The sequence below is a fragment of the Pistacia vera genome, unplaced genomic scaffold, assembly GCF_008641045.1.
Source record: "Pistacia vera cultivar Batoury unplaced genomic scaffold, PisVer_v2 Contig377, whole genome shotgun sequence".
Taxonomy (NCBI): Eukaryota; Viridiplantae; Streptophyta; class Magnoliopsida; order Sapindales; family Anacardiaceae; genus Pistacia; species Pistacia vera.
In genome coordinates, this window is record NW_022196198.1 from 269,176 (window position 1) to 286,472 (window position 17,297).

General features: G+C 37.2%; 1 protein-coding gene and 2 pseudogenes across 1 annotated transcript; 2 read left to right on the forward strand and 1 right to left on the reverse strand.

The window, feature by feature from the left end:
• Positions 1-1,622: 1,622 nt before the first annotated feature.
• LOC116140740 lies at positions 1,623-3,474 on the forward strand (annotated as a pseudogene).
• Positions 3,475-4,223: 749 nt separating this feature from the next.
• On the reverse strand, positions 4,224-12,605 carry LOC116140741 (annotated as a pseudogene).
• Positions 12,606-13,211: 606 nt separating this feature from the next.
• On the forward strand, positions 13,212-17,068 carry LOC116140768 (receptor-like protein kinase). Its single transcript, XM_031426347.1, has 2 exons — positions 13,212-16,504; positions 16,589-17,068. Exons 1-2 carry the CDS (start codon positions 13,531-13,533, stop codon positions 16,933-16,935), a joined length of 3,321 nt encoding a protein of 1,106 aa, XP_031282207.1. The 5' UTR covers positions 13,212-13,530; the 3' UTR covers positions 16,936-17,068.
• Positions 17,069-17,297: the final 229 nt, after the last annotated feature.

The window sequence follows — 17,297 nt, forward strand, 5'->3', positions numbered from 1 at the left end:
TTTTGGGCCAAGCTTCTAACAGACAATGGTTAGTGCTTGTAAGTTTGAAACCATTTATTCCTTCTGGTTTTATTTCTGGGTTAGATTGCCGGTAGCAGTTTTTGTGTGGCCATTTCTTGCTGTTATTTAGCTTCTCTGCGTCTTTGCATGTGTGTTGTTTGAATAGTGATGGGGTGGCTCTGTTGTCACTTTCAGGCAATGGACCTCTGTGCCATCTTCCTTAAGTTCGAGTTGGAATAGTTCAGAACACTCCATGTAAATGGGTTGGTATAGAATGTGATAGTAAAAATAATGTTGTCTCTTTTAACCTCACGGGTTATGCAATTTCTGGTCAGCTTGGACCTGAAATTGGTCACTTGAGACAGTTGGAGACTATTTTTGAGTACTAATGATTCTTTTGGTAATATACCAGAAGAACTAGGCAATTGTAGTGCACTTAAGAACTTGATTTGTCTTCTATAGATCACTGGTCAAATACCTGGTAACTTCAAGTACTTGCAAAATTTGGGGTTCTTGAGTTTGTTTAGCAATTCGTGTTAGATGGAAATACCCGAATCGTTGTTTCGAATTCCAGGTTTGCAGGTTGGTACTTGAATGATAACAATTTCAAGGTTCAATTCCTAGGAATGTCGGTGACTTGAGTGAGGTTGTGCCTTGTGGTTAAATGGAAATAGGTTATCTGATACCATCCAGAGTCTATTGGGAATGTAGTAAATTGCAAGAGCTTTATTTGAATGATAACAATCTAGTGGGTGTTTTGCCGGAGAGTCTAAACAATCTTGAAACAGGCTTATTTAGATGTTAGCAATAACAGTCTTATTGGTAGCATCCGTTTAGGTTCTGGCAACTGCAAGAATTTTGATACTTTGTTGTCATTAACAACTTTAGTGGGGAGATTCCACCCGGTTTGGGCAATTGTAGTAGCTTAACAACTCTAGCTATTGTGCGTAGCAACTTAACAGGCACTATCCCATCTTCCTTGGCTACTAGATAAGCTTTCTATCTTGACCTTTGTGAAAATCATTGTCCGGGAAAATTCCACCAGAATTAGGGGAGTGTAAGTCCTTAGAAACTTTGAGGTTATACACAAAAACCTTGAAGGTATAATTCCAGATGAGCTAGGGATGCTGAGTAATTTACAGGATCTTGAACTGTTTTCCAACAATCTAACGGTGAGATTCCGTTAGCATTTGGAAAATTTCTAGGCTTGAGAATCTTCTGTGTATAATAACTCTCTTTCTGGGGAGCTACCTTCAGAGTTGTCTCAACTCACAATTCTGAGAACATTTCATTGTATAATAACGTTCTCTGGGGTCACCTACACAAGTCTTGGGATCAACAGCAGCTTAGGCAGGTAGAGTTTACCAATAATAAGTTCACTGGTGAAATCCACCAAACCTTTGCTTTGGAAAGCATTAAGAGTTTTAATAGGGTCTCAATCAATTTCATGGCCGCATTCCTTCTGACGTCGGTAGTGTGTTCGACTCTCAAGAGAATTATCCTGAAAGAGAATCGCTTCACAGGGGTTCTCCGAATTTTCCAAAATCCGGTTCTCTTTCACCTGGATATCAGTAAAAATAACATCACAGGTGCTATTCCAGTGAGTCTGGCGAACTGCACTAATGTGCTTCAATGTTCTTTCTGGGAACAAGCTTACAGGGCTATACCCAGAGCTGGGAAACCTAGTAAATCGAGAAGTTGAATCTGTACACAACCATTTGGTAAGTTTTGCCACCCTCAGCTATCACATTGTGGAAAACTAGAAATTTTGGATGTGGGATTCAATCATTGAACGGTTCCATTCCATCCAGTTTGAGCGCTGCAAAAGTCTGTCCACTTTGAGTTTAAGAGAAAACCACTTTAGTGGGGGGATTCCAACTTTTTTACCGGAATTGGAGAATCTTAAAGAGCTGCAAATCGGCGGTAATCGGTTGGGAGGCAAGATTCCATCACAATTGGGGTTTACAGAGTCTTCAATATGTGCTGAATCTCAGCAATAATGGTTTGACAGGTCAAATTCCTTCAGAGTTGGGGAATTGATGTATCTAGAACAATGGATATACTAACAACAACCTGACAGGAACATTGGCTCCCCTCAGTAAAATCCAATCTTAATGGAGGTCAATGTTTCATACAATCTTCACAGGTCCATACCAGAGTCACTGATTAAGTTGCCAGACTCATCTACATCATCTTTCTTGGGCATCCCAGTCTTTGTGTCAATGTCTTTCATAGGTAGCTTAACTTGTTTGGAATAGTTACCTGAAGCCTTGTGATCATGTTCAACCAATCTGAGAGGCCTTAGTAAAATTGCAATTGTTTTATTGTCCTCGGAGCCTCACTGTCTCTTGTTTTCGTGTTGCTTGGACTGGTTGTCTGTTTCTATTGCGAAGAAGGTCGAAGCAAGAACTTGAGATCTCTGCTGAAGAGGGGCCATCTTCCCTACTCAACAAAGTCATGAAGGCATGAGAATCTGAATGACGGTATGTTATTGGGAAAGGAGCTCCTGGAGTTGTTTACAAGGGTCGTTGGGTCCGAACAAAGTTTTTGCTCTTAAGAAGCTTGTATTTGGAGGGCACAAGGCAGGAAGCATGAGTATGATTAGAGAAATTGAAACTGTTGGGAAAGTTAGGCCGCAATCTGGTAAGATTGGAAGAGTTTTGGTTAAGGAAGGACTGTGGGTTAGTATGTACAGGTACATGGAGAATGGAGTCTTCATGAGTGCTTACATGCAACCAATCAGTCGCCAATTTTAGAATGGAATGTTTGCTATAAGATAGCAATCGGAATGCCATGGATTGGCTTACCTCATCATGACTGTGATCTGCTATAGTACACCGAGACATCAAGCCACAGAATATACTTTTAGACTCTGAGATGGAGCTCATATATCTGATTTCGGAATTGCTAAGCTCCTGGACCAGTTCCTTCTTCAACATCATCAATCTTTGTTCGGGGACAGTTGGTACAATTGCACAGGTACTTCTTCTACATTCATTCTAGTTTCGGAGTTATCCTGTATCAAATCTCTTAACACAAATTTTAGAAAGAAAATGCATTTACGACTAAAAAGAGCAGGGAGTCTGATGTATATGTTAGGGGTGTTTTACTTGAAAGTAACGAGAAGAAAACCAATGGATATAGATATTGTGGGGTGGGTTAGTTCTGTTGGAGTAACACCAAAGAAATCAATCATATTGTTGATTCAAGCCTTAAGGAGGAATTTCTGGATTCAAATATCCGGGAACAAGTTATTGGCGTGCTTCGGTAGCTTTGGAATGTACCAACAAGGAGCCAAACAACAGAACTGAATGAGACAAGTTGTCAAACGATTACCAAATGAACATGAACCCCCAACGACAAGCAAATGCAGCTAGGTCTTTTGTCTATAGAGTTTCTAACTCGGTCTTGTTAGTAGTTTTATATGTGTCTACATCATAAATGTTGTATCATAACCCTGTACTTGAGATTTGATGGAACAGAAATAAAACTCTTCTTCCTCTCTTTACAGCAAAATATGCTAGTACAAGTATATATATCCCAGAGAAAAAAACCGGTCATATAATAATCAGGCACCGGTTATTTATAATGGCTGAGTGAGTTAGGAATTTTGAAGCCTGATTTCCTCATTTCGATCTATCTTGGAGTAACCGATTCATCGCACGAATGAACTTCTGGGACTCACATAGAAGACTGCTCATGAGGATTAATAGTTCATAACGATAGCTTACCACCCTCATGGTACCATAATGATCATCAGAACTGTCAATAGTTTAACAACCTAATTACATAATGATGCTGGGCGACGAATGAGGATTTCAGTCTTGAATATTACTACATTTTGAAGTTAAACTAACAGCTATATATGTCAACAATACACACGGCTTTGTATATCAAGAGGTGTCAACACAATGCCAAGAACAGAATGTCTTACAGGCATTTGTATTCGGCGCTTAGAAGAATACCAGAGACTTCACCCATCATTGTAAAAGATAATACAAAATTTGAAATTAAGTGATCAGCATTTACAAACAGAAAAGAATTCCTAATTTATTATCATACAAGCATCAACCAATAGAATTTCAGGTGACGCAATAAAATTGAAAAGTGTGGAAAAAAAAAAGAAAGAAATTTGAACCCTAAAGAAAAGGAAAAAAAAAAAAAAAGGTGTCCTAATATGAATACAATGACTACTTGCAAATCAATGGCAGACTGTCGGCTGTCTAATATACAGAGAAATATACATGAATTAGGAACTCCCAGGATCTTACGGATGAAATCGACTGTGCGAGACAGAGGCAGTTGGGCGTTAAGCTCCTGGGCTTTCCACTTAACCTTTCCATTGCTTCTTGGCAAATGTCATTAAACCAATCATCTTCTGGCAGCACACTGATGACAAATAAATAAAATCTCAGTCAGCCTCAAAGAGAGATATTTATGAATGCTGCATCTCAATATACCAAAATGCCAATGCCAATATACACTTTCCGAATTTCTTTACTCCATTGATTATTCAAAATCAAAGGGAAAAAGTACGAAAGAAATATGTGGCAAATCAAAGTTAGCCTCATAGCATCAAAGGAAGTGTTTCGAACTTAAGCTTAAGATAAGGCCATTTCAAAATCCATATAAATAAACATGGAAGTATCTAGCATTATAAAAAAATTCATTGATGATTTGCAATTGATACTGCACAACTTGGATAACCAAAGTGAATGACAATAATGTATAACAGTGTGTGATCCAGACCAAAGTAGCCACAATAAAAGGTCAAAGAAAACATTGGTTGTTGTAATTCAACAGGATGCAGTCAATTCCTTGCTAAATTGATGTCACAAAATGAAATGGCTGAGAGAAAAACTTTTAAAAATCTACAAACAGTGCATCAACGCTTATTATAGCTAAGAAAAAATTAATCTAAAAGGGCAAAGAGCTAGGTCACCAAAATGGAATACTTATAATGCAGGAGACACATTAAGCCGATGCTAGGGGTGACTTCCAACGTTAATGCAGTATGGACTATGAAGATAACAGTCAAGATGAGATATTTTAGGTTTGAGAAACATGGATGTTTCAAGGAATGATAAATGGGTGAACAAAAAAGGCTAAGCAACGTGCTTCGATAAATAAGAGACACAACAGAGCTAATTGAAGTTCAATTTCACTTGCTCCAAAGGTTACTAGATTTTAAAAGTTGTTGGCAAAGAAGAATAGACTAGATCGTATAAAAGCTAAAAAGGGTTTAGATCAAATTCAGATATTCTGAATTCCGATTATATGAAGCTTTTTTATCCTTTAGTTGTTCTCAGAAAAGTGAGGAAAGAAATATCAGGACAAAACAATAGAAGAAATACAATAAAATTCTTTTCAACATAGATGGAGGAAGAGAAATAAAATCTGATGTCTTAGTTAATCTGGGTAGGAGGGGAAAAGGCAGAAGAGTGTCAAGGATAGCTGAAGATATCATATGAAATTTTGTAATAAAAACAAACAGACGCAATCAATTCCATCCAAACAAACCCATCTAGCCAGACTGAGCTGGCACACTATATAAATCAACTTGTTTCTTTAACCTATACAATCCTATTTTTCTATTGAAAACTACGTCTTTTCTAAAATATCTTATTCCAAGGATCTCCATGTCAAAATCAAACCCAGAACTCTTACACAATTCATTCTCCAATCTAAGCCTTTTCACTCAATCCTTGTTTTCTCATTTAGAATCAGGTTGGAGACTTCACCACATCATTCAATTTCAGCAATTAATTAACCACTTGCTAGGCAAAATTTACCAGGTTCTCACCAGTTTCAAACGATGTTGCTGATTTTGAAAGAATCTACCGTTGGTTGAAGTGGTTCCTCCAGTTAAGTAGTTGGCATTTGTTGTCTTTAATAAGTGTGACAAAAGAGAGATATACAGAGAGACGAGACATTCTAGATTGGTTCTTTCACCAACCTTTTCTAAGAACCAACAGAAGCTTAAAAAAATGGAAGTGTAGACAAATTGCAGCTCTTCTTAAAATAGAGATATATAACAACAGATTTCCAAATTCTAAAATAGGACTAACTACAGAACTAGATGTATGAAAAAGATAGAGAGCTACTAACCCCGTAATTAATATAACTGGACAATTTAATATTTCACTAAGCAGTGCCCCCATTAAAATAGAATATCAGAAATACATCCAAACTTCCCATTTTCTTCCCTTCAAATATAACATCATTTTGATAAAACTTAAAGAGTGATGAAGAGAAAACAATGGAATAAGCCAGTCATTTGCCTTCCAAGTATCACGTAGCAGGTTTCATGAGGACAACTACATCAAGACAACCTAATCTAAAGTAGACCAAACATCACATCAAGAGAACCCGCTTCAAAAATGCTAGTTGTAGGCAAAGATACCTCACACAATGGCAAACTAAAAGTTTTCTGACTATCACATTTGAAATTACACCACAGTCCAATTTTTCAATGTGTAATTCTTTGAGGTTGAAATATTCACATGTAACAATCCATGAACTCATATATATCACAATTTCTAGTTACAGTCCTAGGGGATAACTAACAATGCGTATCAATGCTTTTACCTCTGAGGAGAAAGTTTAAAATCGAACTTTGGAAAAATACATGTAAAGTAATGCATAATTAAAATGTATCCAAATGCATAATAATTACGTATATAAGAAAAATGAGACTGATTTCCAAAAGAAACTACATCATTACCTATAGGGGTCCATGCCTGTAGCAGCAAATGCTGCAATGGCTTTAGATATGATCTCATTGACAACTCTATGCAAATTCCGCGACAAGTAGCGACCTTGAGAAGCAAAGCAATGACAAACTTCATATCGAGACAGAATGCACATATGACAATAAGTAAATAGTTATTACAAAAACTCAGTAGAGCCAAGAAATACAAACAGGTGGATGCCAGATTTTCATACTTGTTGAAGACCAAGAGGTCCTAAAGGCCTGGCCTTCCTCAATATCATCCCAAAAGCTTTGGTCATTTGAAAGCCATAAGATGACAGTGTCTGTCAGTCATCATAGTAGCGTTGCAAATCTTTCCCTTCCTACAAACATATCTGCTGCTATACTAGCCATCCGTTTAGTTTACATAAAGTTCCTGCATCGTAGAAGAATAACTCAGAACTGCACTGGGGAAAAACTTCACGTAGAACAATTTTACAAAGAGCACAACTTTAAGAAAACTAATACAGTCAGAGTCATACAAATAGATTCCTGCTACGTAAATACACAATTGAGAGGGGGGGGGGGGGGGGGGGGGGGGGGGGGTGTGGGGTGTGTGGGAGGGCGGGGGGGTGTTATCAACAGCCCGGTTCAATCCCAATAAGAAGTGTATAATATATTTGAATGTGTACGGGGAGAGATTTTATATAATAGCCCAGTTCAATCCAATATAAGTACAGCGCATCAGGATAGTGCCAGAATAAGATTCCTACCATTGCAGAAGATACAAATTTCCAAAGATCACTACTTTAAAAAGAAACTAGGTAATCTAGCAGTTTCGCATAAATTTCTTTCCTGGGAATAAATTAAGCAAAATGAATTCTTGGAATAAATTTCGATTAAATAGAATTTAGACAGCATCTTAACACATGGGACCAAAAAAAAAAAAATTGGTAAAGCCTATATACTCTTTTAAGCTTGCTATTTTGTATAATAACTTAATTTAGCAAGTCATTATCCAATTAAACAGATCATTAAGTCATTATGCATGATGAATTCAAACTTTATGAATAAAAGAACATTTAATATCTTGTAAAGAGAGACAGCAATTTGTCATGGAGAGAATGATTCCCGAACAACAACAAAGTATGTATTTATAAAATATATAAATCTGAAATGTAAAAGTCAAAAATAAAAACATATAAATATCCCAGATGCCTTTTCTTTAGAAGACTAGCAACAATTAGGGCAGGCAAATATTGTGAGATAACCACTACAAATAAAAATTACCTGGAATATTGGAGATGGAAACCATTCCAATTCATCCACATTTCCATCCATGTTTAATACATGTCAGCACTGAGATGGCTATCACCATCTTCGGTAAAAAGAGATCTAGAGCATGCTGTCGACAGAAAGTACTTTTAATCTATCCACTGAGTTCACAAGCCGCCTCTTCCTTCTCGTTGCTCAGGGTGACGATTTTGCCTGTCTGAAGTTCTTTATGAGTGTCATCCCTGTAATTTGCTTGATGCAGGAGGGAGAGTTTCATGGCTGACGTGGTAATAGTCATTGCGTCTAGTACTGATGCATTGGCAATAACGCAATCTGCTGAGCTTCAGTTTCAGCCATTCGCACAATTTTATTTCCTGAACCTTCAAAATTTGCTTCTTCTTCCATTGATCCAGGTAATGCTTAATAAGCATGCTCACATACGAGTTAAATACATGGAATAGGCCTTCCAACGTTTGACCTCCAACTGCATACTTAAAAGTGGTCCTACATCCTCAAAGAAATCCTGTAAAAACAGATGATACAGGCATCAAGCAAACATAAGATTAGACAACCACTACTGGAGAAGTCAAATGAGAAGAAAATCCATTAAACATCAATCAACCAATCCAAAACTTTTCAAGAAATATATGACCTTCAATAATTAGGGTGACAACATCCAATAATCAAAGGTATTAAAGATAAATAAACTGGGGGTAGTCAATTCTCATTAAAGAAAACCACTGGTTTTAAATGAATATTTGCTTTGGTATACCAAGGTACATGAAGGTATTACAATGTTTAGGCATAATGATGCAACATTTAAAAACACATCTCTATCCTATAAGTTCAAGATTGTTATAAGAGAACAAAAAAGAAGCAAATAGAAAATAAAAAGGGAAATTGGGAGGAACTAATAGTACATATAATAAGTAAAATGAATTGTCCATTATCTCTACAAGTAACTTCCAACTAAAATCAGTCACTCAAACAGGGCAGTTTCAAATGCCACACTAAGAAAGAATATAGACAAAATTATTCACACACCACATTTGGGAGAATAAACAAAATTCAAGCCAAAACTTGCAACAGAAAGATCTTAATTTTTATAACGAAGGAGAAAGAAAGAAGGTCTTTTGTCTAAAAGGGAAGTTACATCACAAGCTTTATCAATATCCTGGAACATCTACTCATAGAGCATACCTAGTATTGCCTAAGAAAATGACAGACAAAAACATCATGTACATTTTGTGTGCATTGTAGAGAGAGATAAAAAGACAAGGGGGAGGGAAAGGTAGGATGCCGGAGACAGTGATTCTACATTTAGAGTCAAATATATGTGGGAAAAAATGCTCACCTGGACCATCAAATGAACCGAGAGCACTACTAGTAAGCTTATGTTGCACTGCACTACCAAGAGATCCAGTGGAAGACCTTCCAGATTGACGCGACCTGTTGGAGCAAGGTGAGCACCCATCATCAGCAGCTGCCAAAGCAGCAGTGCTCTCCTCAATTCGTCTTAAATTGCATCTAATGCTTGTTCAACACTAGGACCTAAGAGTTTTAAGAGCATCGGACAAAGAGCCAAGCCACGAGCCTCCAACAGAGAACAATGACCTAAAGCTATTGAACACACTCTGCGGCAGCTCTTAATCCACCAGCAGGCCGCGAAGAAGCTAAGGCATGTCTTTTTACAAGAAGAGCAAAAGCTTCTGTCTGTTTTGTAGCCCACATCACAACAGAGGTTAAGCACGCTCCTTACCAAAAATAGCAACGAATCATAGCAGCTTGAGCAATAGCGAGAGAATACCAACTGTGAGGGGCAGCAGTATATGCTCCTCCATATGAGGTGTTTGATGGACGAAGGCTTTGCATGTTTACTGATATCTCTGGTAATGTGCATTGAGTATAAACTATGAGCACGAGGGCCATCACCAAGCTTTTAAGAGCTGATATGGCTGCACGAAGTTCAGCACCACGAGTGGAAGGTTGGCAAGCCGCTTCAGCAAGCTGATCAGCTAACCTTTGCCTGCGTTCAATGATAGCATTCTGTACACTCTGTAAAGACTGAATCACAGCAGGGTCCAAAGTTTATTTTGCTTTGCTTCAGCAACCAATCTTTCTCCTTCATAAGAGCTGCAAGAGCTTCATCGACTCTCCTCTCAGCTAACAATACGTCAAGGAGATAGGGGAATTCTACTGACCATTTTTCTATGTCAGAAGATCCTCTATTTTCAAGATTTGACAAATCACCATTTGAATCAGAAACTTTGACAGAAAGGAGTCAATGTGAACTCCCTCAGCTAAACCATGAATTAAAGTAGCTTGAGTAGATAACAGGTTTCTGATGGACGAAAGCTCCCCCTCTAAATCTGATATCTCTTTTGATGTTCTGTAAGATAAACATACTCTTGAAATCAAAAAACACAATTAATTAATCATACCCCCACCATTCTCAAAATTATTAAACAGCCATAAACATAAAATCGGTGGGTGTGCAACACCTATAGTGAAAAACCAAAAAAAGAAGAAGAAGAGCTCAGCAACCTTTAAACTGTGATAAACTAATCAGCCACGAATAACTGCTCTAAAAAAGTTAAACAGAATTCACTTCCTCAGAGATTCATCTGTGTTTGAAAAGTTATAAGATCTACCATCACTAATGCTAGAGAATTACCACTAAACTCAACGCACAAACATAACTCAAATAAAACCCAAACATTCCCAGTAATATTCAACAGGAAATAATCAACACTGACCGAATGAAGGCCGCATAATTAGCTACAATTCATGATTTTTTATATTATAATCTAACTTTTAAAAATAATTTCTGAAAAAAGAATATGCACAAAGGTGATTGGTATTTTACACTAAAAAATTATACTAATACTTAAAATTCAGATTCAAGTCTAATATCTCAATCCCAAAGTGATTCCAAATCCATTAATTTTATTTTTCCATAGGCTCTAGTTCCTCTATATCTTTGTTTATTGTATAATAAAAATTAATTAAAAATAATACTTTATTAAATTTGATATAAAACATTGTTGCTAGATCGGTATTTTGGGGGTTTTTTCTCAACCCCTAAGGTGTAATCAGAGAACAAAATTCCTCCTAACATTTTAAAAATAATATAAATTCTTGTTGTTAGTATACTATTTAGGACTTATAACATGATGAATTAAAAAAATATTATTATGCACCTTGACATTTATTTTAACACCAAATACTTATCGACTGGGAAATTCTGATATTATTATAACTGTAGGAATATTTTTGTTATTTAATAATACCTCAAGTGAGCATTTGGTTCAGAGTTATAAAAGGTAACACTAATAATCTATCTTTTAATCCGGTAATTACCATATTTAGATGTTAAGTAATCAAAGATTCCGATGATCGATCAATACCAATAGTGATTAATATAGGTAATATAGAGGGTAATTCAATTACTGCATAAAAGGGTGTTGTTTTTTTATTACCGGGGTAATCAACTGTTCATACTAATTTTACCCTTAATTAATAAACATTTTGGGCACAAATGCCCTCATATGTCTACTAAATAACAATTAGTTCAAATGTGCGAAATGACTTCTTTAACCTCATATATTAATTTTTTGGATAGAAATACTCTGACTATTTACATGGATAATACTCAAAATATCCCCAACCACCCAAGATGACTACCGGCGTTGGCCACCACTGTCGGCCACTGCGATGGTCATTGGAACGACGCATGATTGGCCAGATCTGGTTGGTCATACGCCGATCTAGCCGTTTTCAGCTAGATCAAAGGCTAGAAATGGCCAAATGGCCATCCATTATGGTCGTTTCCAGCCAAATCCATGGCTATAAATGGACACAGATCTAGCCGTTAATGGCCAGAATGGATATAGCTTTCCGACAAGATCCACAGCCATCTAGTCGTTTCTAGCCTTTGATCTGGCCAGAAACGGCCAAATCAAAGCACGTCCGGCCAAATTCGGTCAGTTATGCACCGTTTTAGCGATTATCGATGGTAGCTGGCAATTGTCTTGGATGACTGGGTGTATTTTATTAAATTTTAAACTTTTATTGTTATGGTGTTTTAGCTAAATTTTCAAATGTATGGGATTAAAAATAATATTCTAAATAATAATAATGGGTCTGTCTGTTTTATTATTTCAAACCCAATTCCCTATCTTATTCTCAAAATACCTGTTTGTTTAATTATTTGAGAAATACTATTCTATTTTTTTAGACCCCTTAAGTTTATTAATTTAATTAAACACCCCTAGAAAAAAATTTAAAAATTAATAAAAACACCCCACCCACCCATAGTTGCCAGATTCCGGAAACCACCAATCTGTCACGACGGCGTAGAAACGACTTGAACTAGTCGATAATTCGCCGATCTGGCCATCAACGACGGCCAAAAAAATGGCCGTCGTTGACCGGCAATGACGACCATATCTTTGGTCGTCGCTGATGGCCAAATCTGGCCTTTTGCGACCGTCGACGGCCAGATCTGGCCGAAAAATGCCATATTGACACACGACCAACCAAATCCAACCGGTCTGCGTCGTAACACCATTTTTCGACCAGATTTCGACGGTGGTGACCGGAATATGGCACTATGGGTAGGTGGGGGTATTTTTGTCATTTTACAAAAATTTAAATATTAAAGTGTTTAGTTAAATTAGCAAATCTATAGTGTTTTATTGTTAAATTTTAAATTTTACCTCGTAATACTCGTCATATTCAACTACCTGATATTATTCCTAAAATCTTATTCAAAATAACAAAACAAACCCACCCAATAATATTAACAAGGAAGGACAATTCAATAAAAACTCATTTGATAATATTTTATTTTTTTAACTAAATATATTAATTATTTAAATTCATTGATTTAATTAAACATATTAATATAACATTCTCTAATAATTCTTAAGATAATTTATTTCGTTAATAACCTTATCTGTTTAATAATAAAAAAATCCCCACCGAAATAAATGCTACTTGAGGGGATTGTTGTTACAGACCCTCACTTTTGCTTACAATATGAAAAAGAATTCTCAGGGAAAAGCAAGGTGTAAGGCAGTATTGGAAGAAATGAATGGCCTGATAACGACAGATCATCAGCTTGACCTGTCTTTCATGGTCCCGACTAAGCCAGGAGACCTGACTTTTTACTCATTTAATAATAAAGATGACTTCAAATCCAAAGCAGGTCTAAATGCTGTCTCAATAACGTGTCAATCTCAGAATCCAGAAACCACATAAAAATATGCATTAAAGTGAAACCGTGTTCGAAATCTCTTGGATTCATTTAACATCATCATCTTCTTCATCCTCTATTTAATCACAAACAACGACATCACATTACAACAACTACCAAATCCAGCTGTTATCTTTGTCTCTCTTTCACACTCTCTTTTTCTAGTTTCTAGTTTTCAGCTTCCTTGTCTTCAATGGCATTTAAGCCTCCTTTTTTGGGCCAAGCTTCTAACTGAGACTGGTTAGTGCTTGTAAGTTTGAAACCCTTTTATTCCTTCTGGTTTTATTTCTGGGTTTAGATTGCCGGTATGCAGTTTTTTGTGTGCCATTTCTTGCTGTTATTTAGCTTCTCTGCGTCTTTGCATGCTGTGTTTTGTTTGAATAGTGATGGGGTGGCTCTGTTGTCACTCTTCAGGCAATGGACCTCTGTGCCATCTTCCTTAAGTTCGAGTTGGAATAGTTCAGATTCCACTCCATGTAAATGGGTTGGTATAGAATGTGATAGTAAAAATAATGTTGTCTCTTTTAACCTCACGGGTTATGCAATTTCTGGTCAGCTTGGACCTGAAATTGGTCACTTGAGACAGTTGGAGACTATTTTTTTGAGTACTAATGATTTCTTTGGTAATATACCAGAAGAACTAGGCAATTGTAGTGCACTTAAGAACTTTGATTTGTCTTCTAATAGATTCACTGGTCAAATACCTGGTAACTTCAAGTACTTGCAAAATTTGGGGTTCTTGAGTTTGTTTAGCAATTCGTTAGATGGTGAAATACCCGAATCGTTGTTTCGAATTCCAGGTTTGCAGGTTGTGTACTTGAATGATAACAATTTCAATGGTTCAATTCCTAGGAATGTCGGTGACTTGAGTGAGGTTGTGACCTTGTGGTTAAATGGAAATAGGTTATCTAATACCATTCCAGAGTCTATTGGGAATTGTAGTAAATTGCAAGAGCTTTATTTGAATGATAACAATCTAGTGGGTGTTTTGCCAGAGAGTCTAAACAATCTTGAAAACCTTGCTTATTTAGATGTTAGCAATAACAGTCTTATTGGTAGCATCCGTTTAGGTTCTGGCAACTGCAAGAATTTTGATACTTTGGTTTTGTCATTTAACAATTTTAGTGCGGAGATTCCACCAGGTTTGGGCAATTGTAGTAGCTTAACAACTCTAGCTATTGTGGGTAGCAACTTAACAGGCACTATCCCATCTTCCTTTGGCCTACTAGATAAGCTTTCTTATCTTGACCTTTGTGAAAATCATTTGTCCGGGAAAATTCCACCAGAATTAGGGCAGTGTAAGTCCTTAGAAACTTTGAGGTTATACACAAACCAACTTGAAGGTAAAATTCCAGATGAGCTAGGGATGCTGAGTAATTTACAGGATCTTGAACTTTTTTCCAACAATCTAACCGGTGAGATTCCACTTAGCATTTGGAAAATTTCTAGGCTTGAGAATCTTCTTGTGTATAATAACTCTCTTTCTGGGGAGCTACCTTCAGAGTTGTCTCAACTCACATATCTGAAGAACATTTCATTGTATAATAATCAGTTCTCTGGGGTCATACCTCAAAGTCTTGGGATCAACAGCAGCTTAGTGCAGGTAGAGTTTACCAATAATAAGTTCACTGGTGAAATCCCACCAAACCTTTGCTTTGGAAAGCAATTAAGAGTTCTTAATATGGGTCTCAATCAATTTCATGGCCGCATTCCTTCTGACGTCGGTAGTTGTTCGACTCTCAAGAGACTTATCCTCAAAGAGAATCGCTTCACAGGGGTTCTCCCTGAATTTTCCAAAAATCCGGTTCTCTTTCACCTGGATATCAGTAAAAATAACATCACAGGTGCTATTCCAGTGAGCTTGGCGAACTGCACTAATGTTGCTTCAATTGTTCTTTCTGGGAACAAGCTTACAGGGCTTATACCTCCAGAGCTGGGAAACCTAGTAAATCTTGAGAAGTTGAATCTGTCACACAACCATTTGGAAGGTTCTTTGCCACCTCAGCTATCACATTGTGCAAAACTAGAAATTTTGGATGTGGGATTCAATTCGTTGAACGGTTCTATTCCATCCAGTTTGAGCAGCTGCAAAAGTCTATCCACTTTGAGTTTAAGAGAAAACCACTTTAGTGGGGGCATTCCAACTTTTTTACCAGAATTGGAGAATCTTAAAGATCTACAAATTGGTGGTAATCAGTTGGGAGGCGAGATTCCATTATCTATTGGAGGTTTACAGAGTCTGCAATATGTTCTGAATCTCAGCAATAATGGCTTAACAGGTCAAATTCCTTCAGAGTTGGGGAATCTGATGTATCTAGAGCAACTGGATATATCTAACAACAGCCTGACAGGAACATTGGCTCCCCTCGGTAAAATCAAATCACTAATGGAGGTCAATGTTTCATACAATCTCTTCACAGGTCCAATACCAGAGTCACTGATTAAGTTGCCAGACTCATCTCCATCATCTTTCTTGGGAAATCCCAGTCTTTGTGTCAATTGTCTTTCATCAGGTAGCATAACTTGTTTTGGGAATAGTTACTTGAAGCCTTGTTATCATCATTCAAGCAGTCTGAGAGGCCTTAGTAGAATTGCAATTGTTTTAATTGTCCTTGGAGCCTCACTGTCTCTTGTTTTCATGCTGCTTGGACTGGTTAGTCTGTTTCTATTGCGAAGAAGATCGAAGCAAGAACTTGAGATCTCTGCTGAAGAGGGACCATCTTCCCTACTCATTGAAGTCATGAAGGCTACTGAGAATCTGAACGACCGTTATATTATTGGGAAGGGAGCTCATGGAGTTGTTTACAAGGCGTCATTGGGTCCAAACAAAGTTTTTGCTGTTAAGAAGATTGTATTTGGAGGGCACAAGGCAGGAAGCATGAGTATGATTAGAGAAATCGAAACTGTTGGGAAAGTCAGGCACCGCAATCTGGTAAGATTCGAAGACTTTTGGTTGAGGAAGGGCTATGGTTTAGTAATGTACAGGTACATCGAGAATGGAAGTCTTCATGATGCCTTACATGCAACCAATCAACCGCCAATTTTAGAATGGAATGTTCGCTTCAAGATAGCAATCGGAATCTCCCATGGATTGGCTTATCTCCATCATGACTGTGATCCTGCTATAGTGCACCGAGACATCAAGCCACAGAATATACTTTTAGACTCTGAGATGGAGCCTCATATATCTGATTTCGGAATTGCTAAGCTCCTGGACCAGTCTCCTTCTTCAACATCATCATCAATCTTAGTTCAGGGCACAGTTGGTTACATTGCACCAGGTATTTCTTCTACATTCATTCTAGTTTTGGAGTTATCCTGTATTCAAATCTCTTAACATCAATTTTTATGATTGTCTGTGACAGAAAATGCATTTACGACTAAAAAGAGCAGGGAGTCTGATGTATATAGTTACGGGGTTGTTTTACTTGAAATGATAACGAGAAGAAAACCAATGGATATAGATATTGTGGGGTGGGTTAGTTCTGTGTGGAGCAACACCAAAGAAATCAATCATATTGTTGATTCAAGCCTTAAGGAGGAATTTCTGGATTCAAATATCCGGGAACAAGTAATTGTCATACTTTCAGTAGCTTTGGAATGTACCAACAAGGAGCCAAACAACAGACCTGATATGAGAGAAGTTGTCAAACGATTATCGACCATGAATCCGCCAGGCCCCAACGAAAAGCAAATGCAGCTAAGTCTTTAGAGTTTCTAACTCGGTGTTAGTAGTGACCTTGCCTAATAAAGTTTAGCTTTTTATTATGTGTTTACATCCTCTAAATGTTGTAGTCATAACCATGTACTAGAGATTTGATGCAACAGAAATAAAACTCTCTCTCTCTCTCTCTCTCTCTTCCTCTATTTTACAGCACAAATGCCAATACAAGTATGTATATCCCAGAAAAAACTGGTCATATATTAATCAGGCATCGGCTATCTATAATGGCTGACTGAGTTTGGAACTTTGAAGCCTGATTTCCTTCATTTCGATCTAGTTCTTGGAGTACCCGATTCATAGCACGAATGAAATTCATCGCATCAAAGGAAGTTGTTAGAACTTAAGCTTAA

Bases quoted from the DNA above. Each gene is read 5' to 3' on its own strand.
- LOC116140768 (XM_031426347.1), top strand. From the start codon at position 13,531: ATGCAGTTTTTTGTGTGCCATTTCTTGCTGTTATTTAGCTTCTCTGCG. The intron at 16,505-16,588 runs GTATTTCTTCTA...TGTCTGTGACAG, and splicing joins AGTTGGTTACATTGCACCAG to AAAATGCATTTACGACTAAA.